The sequence below is a fragment of the Centruroides sculpturatus genome, unplaced genomic scaffold (assembly GCF_000671375.1).
Source record: "Centruroides sculpturatus isolate CEXI.00-Female unplaced genomic scaffold, Cexi_2.0 scaffold299, whole genome shotgun sequence".
NCBI lineage: Eukaryota > Metazoa > Arthropoda > Arachnida > Scorpiones > Buthidae > Centruroides > Centruroides sculpturatus.
In genome coordinates, this window is record NW_019384485.1 from 673,056 (window position 1) to 688,453 (window position 15,398).

Genomic DNA, 15,398 nt, shown 5'->3' on the forward strand with positions numbered 1-15,398 from the left:
CTATATATTTGTCAACGTGGATATTAAACACTAACAGAACAATTATACTGGTTTTAAGCATTTATACAAGATTCGAGAAAAACAGACTTTCTTTATTAAGCTACCTGTACACATACAACGATTACACAGTTGTTAATCGTTGTATGTGTACTAAATTAAATAAATTATAATAATATCTATTTGTTAAAAAATTATATTCTTTATCAAATTTTCAGGCAAAACGTAGTAAACATTTTATTTTGCTTACTCTCAAGTTTGATTTAAATTGGATGATAAAATTGATTATGGACAGCAATATCTTCGTAACAATAAACTCACAAAGCTTGGTTACTAAACTGCAAATTCTATCGTTAATAGACGAAGAAATTGAAACGTATATGTAATTTGAAAACTTGTACCCTTTAATTAAGATACAGTCGTGCTATGAGGTGCTAATGGACAATATGTTCCTCTTAAAACCGGAAATAACTGCTTTCCTTAAGGCGATGAAAGAACTATTTGATCTTATATGTTATCGATTTTTTTCAGCTTTTAAGACCATATGTATAGGCAAAGAAATAGTGTGACCATGTAGAACCCAATTTCTAATCTGTATGTGAGTTGGTTTTGCATGAGATGGAGAAAAATACTGTTATACATTTTATATCTGACTTAATATTACACAAGAGGTATGCAGATGATGTCTTCATTTTACGAAGAGACAAAAATAGATTTTTGTTTCTTCGTAATATCTTTAACAGTTTTTTGATGAGATCAACTGAAATAATAAAGGAATTGAATCCATTTTAAGATTCGATTCCTCATTATTAAAATGGAGCAAATAAGTTTAACACGGATACATTTCTTCGACATCCACATCATATTTAACAAAGGATATTTGAACACAAAGTGTATACCCACACATTAAACCTACATTAAATCCACACATGACTCTTGTATATTTTTTTTTCTGTTCAAATAACTTTATTTTTATAAACATTGATAAGAAGTGCCTTCAAGTATTACTTCAACATTTCTGATAAGAAAAAAAAAGCTGGATACAATTAAAAATGTTACTCTATCTTTAAGATATAAAACTGCTTTGATTGAAAAATTAATTCCCAATATATTCAACGTTTTGCATCAAGTTCTTTGAATGAAACTTCTTTTGCACAATCTATATGTCATGCATATCTACAAATATCCAATGAATAATTTATGAAAATCACTGCAAACCTCTTCGTAGTTTTCACTATACGTTTGATAATTTCAAAGAAGTAATTTTACTTGTTTTTATAGTTTTCTTATGCTAACAATCATGCATAATATAATAATTTCATAAAACAATTGCTGAATCTCACATTATTCTGTTGCATTGTTGTTCTTTCATCTTGTCAAAATTTGTGAACTGAATTTTAGGATTTAGAACATTAATGAAATCAAACGAGATAAGTGAAAGTTTCATTTCAATTCATTTGTAAAACATTACTTATATTTTTCGAACTTTTTTATTCGAAATTGCGACAACAGAGTAATTTAGAATTGTAATGTTACATCGAAAAATACATATATTTTACTATTATGTTTTTATATAAGTACAAAATATTTACGATAATAATTAGAAAAATTAATAACTTTTAATAAAGACATAACGCTATATTTAAAAAGGATGAAGAAAAGGAATATCAATGCAATGAATGTGAAAAAAGATTCAAGTATAAACATATTTTGGAAAATCATATCAGAATTCATACTAAAGAAAAACCGTTTGTTTGCAATATTTGCGGAAAACGATTTTCACAGTCTGGAATTTTAATAAATCACAGAAAACTACATTCAGAAGAAGGAAAATTTAAATGCAATTATCAAAACTGCACGTACGATACTAGATATAAATGGAATTTGCTAAGACACGTGAAAAAAACACATTTAAAAGCAAAATTATCTCAAGTGATTATTATTATTATTATTATGTTTTTATTTTTGTTATTTAAGTCCGTAAAGTTTACTGTTAAAAATATAAACTATAATTATATGATAGACTGCACAAGAATATAATAATCTATGTTTTCAATAATAAACGAAACACTCTTTTTTAAGAATACATCGAAAAATACTTACTATATTTTAAAGAATTAAATTATTTCTTTCGTTACCGCTTTTATATTTATTCAAAATTTAGTCAATGAACTCAAATAATAAAACTTTCATTCCTGAAAAGTATGATTATACAATAAAACCTGAAGGAAAATACATTAATTCAACTTATTGTCATTTATACAAATAAATACAACGTATAAATGAAGTAGAAAATGAATAACGTAAATTTTTAAGGACAGTCCCGTTTAAATGTTAATATAATCAACTGTACAATTACTAAATTCTCTCTTGCAAACAAAATATAAATGTTCATTTTGTTATAGCGTAATTTAGTATTTATATTTTATTCTAAAAAAAAAAAAAAAACATAACTCGTGTCCATCTTTGTTAGTTTTTAATAATTTGGCTGCAATTTGTAATAATTATAAAATTATAAATTTCTTATATTGTCTGTCCGTGCGGCTGTCTGTCTTTCCTGATTCTCAATAACGGCATTAGATAGATGAACGCATAGACAAAATGTGGAAACCACGGGGGTATCAGGCCCAATAGTTTGTATCGTTACCAGTTAAATATCTTGTTATATTTGCATTCTTATCATTAAACATAAGCATAATATAACTGATTTAGTCAAATTCATCTTAGAAAAAAAAATTTCCGTTTATAATTCCATAAGTATATTTTAATATAAGATTAAAAACTGGATTTTTTTTATTAATTCTAATGCCATCGCATTTAAATAAATCACAGAGATTAATTATGAAGTAATTTTATAAGCATTCAGAATTTTTGGAAATAAGAAAAATTTACAAATATTAAAATTTAACTTTATTTTAAAAATATTAGAATTCAATTTTTGTTTTCCATATATAACAAATAGCTAAATAAGTAAATGTATAATTATTAGAATGAATCAAAAGAAAGAAAGTATAGATGTGACTCCTGTACAAAAAGTTTTAAACTTCCATCTGATTTAAAACAGCACATGCTTTCTCATTCAAAGGAACGTCAATATTCATGCGATATTTGTAAAAGGAAGTTCAGATATAAATTTAATTTAAATCAACACAATAAACGCAAGCATGCACAACAAGAAAATGGATCTTTCTCCAAAGTACGTAGAAAAGTTTTTTAAATGTAACCTTTTAAATATTAGTCAATCTTTATAAAGTAATAACGATAATCTAACGTATAAATATGAAGTTTCTGCTTGAACTATTTGCTAATCAGAATTTTTCTGGGTAAATAATTATATTATTATTGGAATGCAATTTTCAACTTATATATTCCTACTTTCGTGTCTTTTTCTGGCAATCCTTTATTATTCTCGAGAAAAGAGTTTGATAAGAGTAAGATACATAAAAATCGAGACATAATGTATTTAATTAATTCAAAGTTTGATTATTTCAGAAAGTAGATTTCATGAAATAAACTATGATTAAAACTTGCATCTTGGTAATGTGACGATGTCGCAATTAGTAATAAACTAGTTGTAATTCATCTCACACTGTAATTTTATTAATAATGTTGGTCATGTAAAATTAATAATTAATATATAATATTTAATATTTTTTAACCCGTGTCTGAATGATCTTGTACGAAAAGTATCAAGAATTGTTCTTTAACTAGCAGATTAGCCCGGCTTTGCTCGAGCAAAATTAAAAACAGCAAAGATTAAGATTATTAGATAATTTCGTACTTTCAACACTTTCTATTATATGATATTTGTTACAGTACCGTATAGTATTTTATTTATATTTACAAAGGTTATCTTACTTGAAGGTAAATTTTCGTGTAAATTTTAAATATTATACAAATTTTAATCTCAAGTACTATAAAAGTTAATTATCTCAAATTATATTTTACTTACATAAATGCGATCATACTGTTTATAATATTTACCTTTAGGATAGCATACAACATGCTGAACAAGTGCAGGCTAAATCGTTTCAAACACCATCAACAAGTGCTCAAGCAACAGGGTTAAGTGAATTCGAAGAAGTAGCTTCAAGAGAGATTATTTTTACACCAAGAGCTGAAGAATTTCTTGAACACTTTGACATCGATTCAGAAATTATGCAAATGGAAACATTCCCACAGATGGAACTCTTCTCAGAAACACTCGATATGATAAGCCCTTACGTAAGATTACCTTCGTAGTTATTTAAATGAAATACAATAATATAACAAACATTAAAACGACAACTATGTAAAGAGTTTGGTTATTTCGGCCTACCATTGTCTGGTTTAGGCAAAACTCAGATTGTACGAAATGGCAAAAGTCTGTGATGAAATAGACACAAATTGAAAATATATCTTAACATTAAAAAACATTATAATATCTAAAAACTTTAATTCTAAGACACTTTACCATTCGCAGTCAAACATAAAAGGGTAATTTGCCGATCAATTAAATTTCACATAAAAACAGAAAAAACATTTAAACTGGTTACCTTTGGAAACCACTTTAATTTTATGCTGTGCTTGCCGATAACATTGTATTATGTAATTTCCCGATTCAAATGCCACCATATCGCTGAAACAGATAAGAAAAAAGGGACGGTCGCAGAACGGGATTGAAATAATTCGACCAAAAGTAGTTGTTTACCTCTTCCCGGAAGAGATGATGCTCAACGACTACTAATAAATATAATTACTACTCGTGTATTATTAATTAATATTTCAAAAGTGATCTGTATTAGGTAGGTTGTGACAGCCTCGCATGTAATGACAGTTGCTAGTTTTCATGTAAATTTGTTTAAAAAAATTTTGTATAGATGCGAGAATAATTGTTTATATACTATATTAAAGTGTTTGCATTTTAAAAATAGATTGTATAAACGATGCGGGATGTATGTTCTCATAAATATTGCGTTTATAGAAAAATTATTGAGCTGCAATTCGAAAAAAAAAATTGTAGACTAATAAATTTCGACTGTCATCATATGTCTGACTGTTGCCTGTCATTTCTTAATCTGGAGAAACGAGTTAAATAGATGAAAGTCGCGATCAGGTGCCGAAAGCGTAAAGTAGGCCAATATTAACTATATAGGAACTTTTAGTTTCCAACGGAAGTCACATTATTTCGATTTAAAAACGTAATATTTATAACTGAATTAATAGAAACTAGAAACTTTTAAAAGAAATAAAGTTAAATATCTGTAATTTTATAAACTATTGTGAGAATACGGACGATGGTCCAGCCGTCTAATCGTCAGATCTGTTAGACTTGCTCACCTTGTCACTGGATGGCTTAAATTTTTACAAAACCGAGTGGTAAAATTTTATGTGGGGTTGTGCATAAGCAATAAATACTCGACTAAAAAGGTCATATAGTAAAAAATCAACACTTTAATCACAGAAGACCAACACAACAAAGACAAAAAAAAATAATAACAAAACATAAAACATAAGTCTAACTTAAGACTAGTATCAGAGCATTTCAGAGAGAGAGCTTACAAACTTTTACCTCGTTGTTCATTGTTGTTAATCTCGGGGATATCAGGCTACAGGCGGGAGAGGCTGGGAGCAAGCACAGTGGACAAATCAAGAACATTCTCTATATGGCAATAAACTGCCTGTTCCTTATGGCATGTTCTGTCGGGGATGAACTGCCTCGGGTATCTGAAAACCTGCCCTTTTATTACCGATTATTTCACAACAACAATTCGTAGAGATGTTGTGTCATTTGACTAGGTGGTGTGCAAGATTCTAAGATAGGAGGTGTGGAGGAAGGACGCAAAACATCCTCATTTCTTGTTAATTGCTGCGTGACAGAGCAGTTTTTCAGGATGTTAAAGTTTTGTAACCTTTATAGGTTATATTAATTTTATTACAAATTTTTATCATTTTTAAACATTTTAAGTGAGAATTAAAGTATATTATTTATTTAAATTTGTTTAGAGTGAAATTTATGTAATTCACTTTAAGAGTCCCTCCGGATTATCACACTATTGTAAGAAATGAAATAACAATCTGTAAGTTTGATTAGTGGTAAAAATTCTGGGGATCATAAAGATGCTACAATTAAAATTCAATAACGATTGGTTCAGTAGTTTTCACGGTTAGTGGTCACAAACGAAAAATACGTTCTCTGTTTACATAGTAGTATAGATTATAAAAAATGAAATAACAATTTGCATCACCCAACTTTACCAAACGTGCAGTCATCCCTTAGGCCTTTATATTTAAAAGCCACATCTTCATGTCATTGGGCTGTCAACGTAATATATGTGAAATAATTAAAATTATACTATTAACTTTTTTTATATTTAAAAATCACAAAATGTGCATATCTTGTATACAAAAATACACAAGTTTGTAACATTTTTTAAAATGTTTGAAAAATCTGGTCATGTGTATGTCAACGGTCAACTAGTTAAGCATTATATCGCTGTTTTCAATAAAACGCCGCACGAACATTATAATTACAAAAATATTATTTATGAATGATGCAAATACTTTTCAAAGCTGTACAGCTTTGAAATATTATAGACATTTTAATCGCAATTATCATAAAAGTTAATTATCACAAATTATATTTTTAATTACTTAAATGCGATCATACTGTTTATAATGTTTACCTTTAGGAAAGCATACAACAAGCTGAACAAGTGCAGGCTGAATCGTTTCAAACACCATCAACAAATGCTCAAGCAACAGGGTTAATTGAACTGGAAGCAGTTGCTCCAAGAGAAACTATTTTTACACCAAGAGAAGTTGAAGAATTCCTGGAACACTTTAACATAGATTCAGAAATTATGCAACTTGAAACATCCTCACAAATGGAACTGTTCTCACATATAGAAACAGAAGATAATAAATTTGAATGTCAATTCTGTAAAGAACAATTCTCTAACGAAATTTCTCGAAATGAACACGAAAGAAACTTTCATCACTTTAATTAATTTTGACAAATATCGGAAGGTTGCGAATGTTTTGTATTTTATAATGGAATCAAAATTGAATTATCGAAAAATTATTCTTAGTTAGAGTATATTTATATGTAAAAATACTGCGAAAAATTTACGTTGAGTTTAATTTATTCTAATAACTATTTGATAAAAAAATTATCTACATATTATTGGTACGAAACAAAATTTAAATGTTGTTCTTTCACATTTAATTTTTCGTGAAAATCAAAAAGATTTAACTATCTGTAAAAATTTTACATACTTATATTTCTAAAATGCAAATATGTTTAATTAAATAANGCAAGCAGGTGTACAGGTGTCTCGAGAATAAGATTCTTTATTTGGCCGAACACTCTTTACTCTTATTGGAATACCCGATGGCATATCTTCCAGTAAGTCTAGAAGTATTTCTTTTGGATAGTCAAGTATTTGTAACTTGTTAGATGAGGGTTCATTGATCGTTGGTATTAATTTTGTTTACAAGAAAGTATGGCCCAACAAACGACCAGTGTCATCAAACACTGATAACAATCCTTTATTGAAATCTATGGGAATTCCTTACAAGCGAGTTTTAACCATAAAAAATGTGGCTATAAAAATTATCTACATATTATTGGTACGAAACAAAATTTAAATGTTGTTCTTTCACATTTAATTTTTCGTGAAAATCAAAAAGATTTAACTATCTGTAAAAATTTTACATACTTATATTTCTAAAATGCAAATATGTTTAATTAAATAAATTAACCTTTAAAAAATTGAACGTTTGTCACAATTTAATGTCTAACTTATTTTAACAGTAATTATTTTAAAAAATTATCTCATTTTAGATATAAATTCACGTCGTTTAGAATTTGCATGTTTAATATCCAAATCAAAACATGAGATGAAAATATATTACGCCATGTAGAAATAATGGATATTTACATGACACTCAAAGTTCTTCTTAGGAGATTTGCTTTGGTAATAATAAACTTGGAGATTTAAAGCGAAATGCTTACCGCTTCCAAGAGCCAAGCTTATTTTTACCGAAGAAAAATTGCTAAGAAAAATTTTGTTTGTCGTCTAAAATGTCATAAAATTTTACTTGGCGTAACTTTTTACGTCTTTTTTCGTTTGGATACCAATTGTATTATTACTACATAAGACGATGGCGTAATAATACTATCCGGTACGGCCTATAAAAAGCCAAATGAGGCCTTTTTTAGGCCGTTTACAAAAATCGATGTAAACAGCTTCAATCGGCCTAAATTTTAGCATCTGTAATTCAGGGTAACATTTTGAATAAAATTCATTTGTTATCGTAAAATTTTATCGTTATAAGTATAAAATTAAACCGTAAAACTGAATTAGATCTATGAGGAAACCCCCGTGAACTTTGACCTATCGACCGGGAGATTTCACGAACACTCGCAGATAACGAGATATATAGCTTATAGTGTATTATTTTTCATAATTACGACATAAATTAGATATAAAATAAAAATGGTGTAAGATGTAATATATATGTACAGTACATATATATATGTATATGTGTATTTAAATTCACGATTATTCTTCAACCACAATTACTTATTCTTGCAATACAATCTTACAGTTAATGATTAATGTATATAATTTTACCATAAATATCATATAATCCTGTTGAAATATTAATTAATGCCCAAACTGAAATGGGGTGTTACCCCTCTCATTATTTTTGATTTAAAAATATCTGGTAATAAAATAGACTAGCAACGAGCGGCTCAATTTTCCCGGAAGCATTTAAAATTTTGAACGAATTTTATTAAAACACTTTTTATACTTTTATTACTATAAAATTTCAAAAAGCTTAATTTTGATGGCATGGAGAGTTTTATAAACAATTTTAAATGCTAATAACGTATAAAATCGACATTAAGTCTGACCCTACTGGAAATACACATGATCTCTATTATAGCACCACCTACTTCATTTTTAACCACCAAAATTTAACGCCATCAATACTCGTTACAAAGTAACCTACAATTTTTTTTTAATTTTCGACAGAAAGGACAGGAGTTATTGAGGGTCAAACAGAGTAAATTAAATCGTGCCACACACAGAAACAAACACACTAACCTCCATACATATAAATATTACCTCCGATTTTTTTCTTGCATTTCTCGACGTTTCAAAATGTCCTAAGTCAAAAAAATGTTAAAATTTAAGGGGTTTATCTTTTCACCGATCGCCATACTTTCCTTCTGTTATANGAGAGTTTTATAAACAATTTTAAATGCTAATAACGTATAAAATCGACATTACGTCTGACCCTACTGGAAATACACATGATCTCTATTATAGCACCACCTACTTCATTTTTAACCACCAAAATTTAACACCATCAATACTCGTTACAAAGTAACCTACAATTTTTTTTTTTAATTTTCGACAGAAAGGACAGGAGTTATTGAGGGTCAAACAGAGTAAATTAAATCGTGTCACACACAGAAACAAACACACTAACCTCCATACATATAAATATTACCTCCGATTTTTTTCTTGCATTTCTCGACGTTTCAAAATGTCCTAAGTCAAAAAAATGTTAAAATTTAAGGGGTTTATCTTTTCACCGATCGCCATACTTTCCTTCTGTTATACATAAATGCAGGGAAAANTTTTTTTTAATTTTCGACAGAAAGCACAGGAGTTATTGAGGGTCAAACAGAGTAAATTAAATCGTGCCACACACACAAACAAGCACACTAACATCCATACATATAAAAATTACCTCCGATTTTTTTCTTGCATTTCTCGACGTTTCAAAATGTCTTAAGTCAAAAAATGTTAAAATTTAAGGGGTTTATCTTTTCACCAATCGCCATACTTTCCTTCTGTTATACATAAATGCAGGGAAAATAAAAATTACAGAATTATATAAGGTTGAAATTTTTTAAATCAAATTTGTAATGCATTAAAAATATTGTAATGCATAAAAATATAGTAGAAATTATACATAAATACTAACCTACGCCAGGCGTCGCCGACGTCAGGAATCTGATATGGCACCACGAAGAAGAAGATACATATGTATTTAATATAATGACCAGTGTACTTATCAGAAATATAACGTAATAGTAAAAACGTTGATGTAGCCAAATATTAAAAAAACGAATAAATTTAAAAAATCTAATATTGAATCAAACTAATTGCAATATAGCTGAAGATATTTACGATGCTTTGATTAAAGGAATAAATTTTAATAATCCAGCCATAGCTAATAATTATAAGGACATAACTATAACGTTCGAAAATATTTTGTTTCTTTCAAAGATTGGAAGGTACAAACATTTAAGATAAATTTAAATACTTTATGTCTCATCCGTTCAGGGACATCTGCTAAAAAATGGCGTGTTTTGAATTTCTTGTGCTTCGTATATAATTCGTGCAAGCAGGTGTACAGGTGTCTCGAGAATAAGATTCTTTATTTGGCCGAACACTCTTTACTCTTATTGGAATACCCGATGGCATATCTTCCAGTAAGTCTAGAAGTATTTCTTTTGGATAGTCAAGTATTTGTAACTTGTTAGATGAGGGTTCATTGATCGTTGGTATTAATTTTGTTTACAAGAAAGTATGGCCCAACAAACGACCAGTGTCATCAAACACTGATAACAATCCTTTATTGAAATCTATGGGAATTCCTTACAAGCGAGTTTTAACCATAAAAAATGTGGCTATTCCGATCATGTAGACTTCCCTCGGAAATTGATTTTGTATGTGAACAAAATCAGCTGTGAAAATGAGGCGCATCCACACAAACGTCATAGAATCCATCTTCAGCTGTTATCACGTGACTAAAACCTGCTAGATTCATCGCATGTATTGTTCCTTCTTGAAGTGGTAATTATATAACTGGTGTTCTTCCAGAACATGCCAGTCAGGGCTGTGAGCCAAACCCATCCCACGTGCGACGGTTTCGGTACTTATCGACGGGATAGCATAACATGAGGTACAATTTCCTCAAAGTACGGTTTATGTACGGTTTCCTCAAAGTAGAAAGTGTGGGATTGCAACACATTTGGCTTTGTTTGCTGAAAAGGCAGTTGTTCCCCTCAGCCACTGATTATCGCTGGTAAAAGTAACATGCAATGGAGTACAGCGATACAGAATACGCTGTTGATGTCGAAACGAGCCGCTCTTCTATTACACTGAGTTACATCATAAATTAACATATGTCGAGGTATTTTCCAAACGTATAGTTAGATATTTTAATTTTAACTATGTAGTTTTAATTTTTATATTATAATGACGTCAATTAACGTCTGTTACTTTACCAGCTCTTATAATTAGGGGAACTTCTAACGCCGAGAAACGAAAAACAAATGGAGAATTTTTCCGTATGTATACATTTTGTGTGGGTGTGTGGAGAGAACGATTTTGTTCATTTATTTTGATGCTTAATAACTCCTGTGTTTTTGTCGTAAATTTCTGAAATTAGATAAGGAAGTTTGTTTATTATTAAAATCAAAGTTATTAATCTTTGGTCATAAAAGATGGAAGCAGTGGAAGATAAGTGATGACATGTTTCATGTATCATATTTCGAGTGGGTGCGACTCAATATAGATTTTATTCGTTGTACGTTATTCTACAAATTCAAAATTTATTTTAAATGCTAAATTTTTAAGAAATTACTTTGGTCACTTTGAAACCAACGAATTTTTAAATATGAATCAGGTGAAGAAAGATTTTTAAAAATTAAATGAAGTATTCAATTTTCTTTATTCAATGTTCTTGAATTGTGTTGAAGTTGATGGTTTATCCGAATCCGAAATGTTTTCTTCGTCTGTCTCCAGTCTCCTTCTACTTATCTGGAGAAGAATTTCTGCAGCGCTTAATACATCTTGATCCATTGTTGTTTGATGATCCGAGGTTTGACTAGAAGACTGCAAATTTGACTTCAGCTTTACTTCTTCCGAAGAATGAATGTTCTTCGTTACATCTTCTGTACATTCCTTAAAAAATAAAAATCTACGGATTATTATAACTATACATCAACCAAAGTCGAATATTATCGGTCAAGAAACGGTCATAATATACATAATTTATAAGACAATTTAGTACTAGAGTTTGTCGTTAAACGCAATCTCTTAATAAATTTAATGATTTTAATTTTAATTAAATAATTTAGAACTACTGGAAGAAAAGAATAGGATCTGAGCAGGACTCGAACCCGCAACTCCTAGCTTACCATGCAGATATAAGCTCTTCCAGCATATATAAGCTTACATTACGATCATTGACGGTCATTACATTGGCGGTTGGGGATATATCCAGCGTCCACATCCTGCAAATTGTATACCGAATTGTCTTATAAATTGTAAATATTATAGCCGTTTCTAGCCCGATAATATTCGGCTTGGGTTGGTGTATTGCTTTAAAGTATATAGGGTTTAGTGATAATGTTTGTTTATCTATATATGCCTTGCCGGGGTTGCGGTGGTCGGTTAAGTGCCTTGGGAGATGTTTAGAAGACATGAGCGCCCGATTGGATGGAGAAATTTGAATTTTTATAAATGAAAAGGACCAGGCTGTTTTTAAATTGTACGATAGACAGTGGGTTTTAGAATTATGTTTCCTTACTAATATCACAATGAAATTAAACGAACTTAATAAGCAGCTTCAAGGTAAAACAAACTGATCAAAGACTGTAATCGAAATACAGATGCTTAGCAAAACTCAAACTTCATGAAAGTCAGTTAAAATAAAAAAACTACAATTCATAGTTCAAAATTACATAAACATTTTTCTAAATATGCACAAGAAATTACTAATTTACTAAGAGAATTGAAAGATTTTCATATTTAAAAATTTATAAGAATATATTTAATAATTAATGTCCATTTGACAACGTTGTGGAACAACATTTAACAAATTTGCAGATAGATTTGATAGACCTCCATTTATCTTCTGATTTGAAATATATGTTTGAGACTAATAACTAAGGTCAGTTTTATACAAAATACGTCTGTAATGATACATTTCCTAAACCAAATGGAAATCAGATATCTATGAAAATCTTTTTTCTCAGAATTAAAGATTGTTATCTGTAAAGGTCGTAATAGATTAACCGATAAAAGTTTTAAAAAAACCAATTATGTTGTACAACATCAAAAATACCTCTTTACATTAATAAATTAAGTGAAAAAAAATTGAAAAAGCAGGTTTTACATTAAAATACATACAAAACACTGTATAATTGTATATGTTTTGTTATAAACAAATATGTGTGGCTAACAGTTTATTTTTATTTTTGATTTTGGCTCAGTAAACAATTTCGGTTAGATATCACTGGTCTAGATTGACCTAAATTAAGCTTTTCATTCAATTCTTCTTAAATTTTTTTCTGAATGTTTAGTTCCCGAAAACATAACATCAATTACATAAATATTTCGGGGGGCGTGACTTGACCGTGAGCGCTGCTGGTGACTTTGTTTCTACACCTCGAAGTGATTCTAGAATTTAGTGTATTTTTCCAATTTTATTATCTGAACTAACCAAAAGTGTTTAATACTAATAAGAAATAACCAAGTTCGAAGAAAATTAATAATTAATAAGTATGCAACGATCACCAGTAAAACGTGGTAGACCGCCAACTAATAAAAGCAAACCGGAAAGCAAAAAGATGCAACCAGGTACATCTAATTCCAAGCTCATTACAGACTACAATTTATCAATGGATAAAGAATTACAGGAATTGTCTATGGCAAATAATAGTCCACATACGGATATATCTAAACAAAATCTACAAAGCTCTCCAGGTGAGTCCAATATAATTAATTCATCTACTCCAATAAGTTCGAATGACACTTTAACAGCAGATTTATGGAACAGGATATCTGAACTGATTAATACTTCTAATGATAAACTATCTACACAAATGGAATATATAAAAGAAGAACTGAATTTAATTCACAGTACTATACGGGAAAATAAAATTCAATTTGAAAAAATGGAAAGTTCAATAGATAATCTAAAAATTCAAATTGACAATTTAAAATCTGAAAAGGAACTGATACAGTATAAAATGGATACTCTAATTAATGACTGTCATTATAATAATATAGTATTATACAACTATCCTTCGTCAAAAAGCATTTCCAAACCAGAAATTCTTAAATTCATTAACTTAACATTAAACCTAAATAATGTAACTCAAGATGATATCCTAGATATAATTCAAATAACCAAACCAACCAACCAGATTATAAAACTATCATTTAGTACGAAACAGACTCGTGATCAAATGTATAATGCTTTCATTTCAAAGAAACAACATAAATTAATGGAAGACTGGGATAATATACAGATAGCACCTGATCTTACTAAAGAAACACGTAAAAGAAGAAAACATTTATTGCCAATATATTATGAATTAAGAAAACAAAACCAATCAGTTAAACTACGCAACGACACACTGCTAATAGACCGCAATAGATTAACTTTTAGTATCAATACAGGAAAATTAGTTTACGTGGATACCTTTCAGCCTTTCTCAGAATTATCAAGTTGATATTTACAACAAAATAAACCTCACAAAGAGAAAACAATTAAAAATATACATCCGACTACAGTTTTAAATTGGAATAGTCAAGGCTTAAAGAATAAACTCCTATCAATAAATTATTTTCAATTAAATTATGATCCTGAAATAATAGGCATAACCGAAACTTGGATTACATCTGATTTATTTTATAACTCAACGTTCTTCAATAAATATATAACAATAACAGTTCCAGCAATAAAACCTTCTGGACCAGGTCGTCCAAGTGGTGGGCTGTGCATTCTGATAAAAAAACAAATTTGCAAAATACAACAAATCAAAAAATCTGATAACTATATACTACTTTTACTGTCAATGAATAAACCGATATTTGAAAATAATCAACAATTAATAATAATGATCACCTATATTCCTCCCAATTGTCTGGCAAAACTTAATGAAATATTTAAAATACTGGAGCTTTGGCAGCATTCTACTCCATATACTCTCTTATTAGGAGATTTTAATGCACGAATTGCTGAGATGACAGATTCATATTATAGTGGTCCTAATCAACAAATTCAAAATATCAGACAATCCAAAGACAATTCTACTAATAAACTTGGAATAAACTTAATAAAATTAACAAAAGATAATAAACTATATATTTTAAACGGACGCATTAAAATGGATTACCCAGCAGAATTTACATGTGTTGAACATAATGGTAGTTCTACTGTAGACTTAACAATATGTTCCGAGTACATGCTGGACTGTTGTTTGGAATTTACTACGATCGCTCATGACACATCAGATCATTTTCCAACGATATCTAAATTTCTATTATCTTCACAATATTCTGTAAACAATGAAAATAACAAGCTTACAAGAATTTATTATA

The 15,398-nt window shown here is 29.2% G+C and overlaps 2 protein-coding genes across 2 annotated transcripts in view; one reads left to right on the forward strand and one right to left on the reverse strand.

Moving 5' to 3' along the window:
* Positions 1-1,038: 1,038 nt before the first annotated feature.
* Positions 1,039-7,148, forward strand: LOC111621548 (zinc finger protein 184-like). Its single transcript, XM_023363715.1, has 5 exons — positions 1,039-1,427; positions 1,648-1,929; positions 2,987-3,193; positions 3,988-4,221; positions 6,669-7,148. Exons 1-5 carry the CDS (start codon positions 1,413-1,415, stop codon positions 6,984-6,986), a joined length of 1,056 nt encoding a protein of 351 aa, XP_023219483.1. The 5' UTR covers positions 1,039-1,412; the 3' UTR covers positions 6,987-7,148.
* Positions 7,149-11,294: 4,146 nt separating this feature from the next.
* The window catches only part of LOC111621567 (zinc finger protein 184-like), an 11,075-nt gene continuing 6,971 nt past the window's right edge, over positions 11,295-15,398 (reverse strand). Inside the window, exon 4 of the mRNA XM_023363748.1 lies at positions 11,295-11,969. Coding sequence (XP_023219516.1) covers positions 11,736-11,969 — 234 coding nt within the window. The 3' untranslated portion in view covers positions 11,295-11,735. The remainder of the gene's footprint in view (positions 11,970-15,398) is intronic.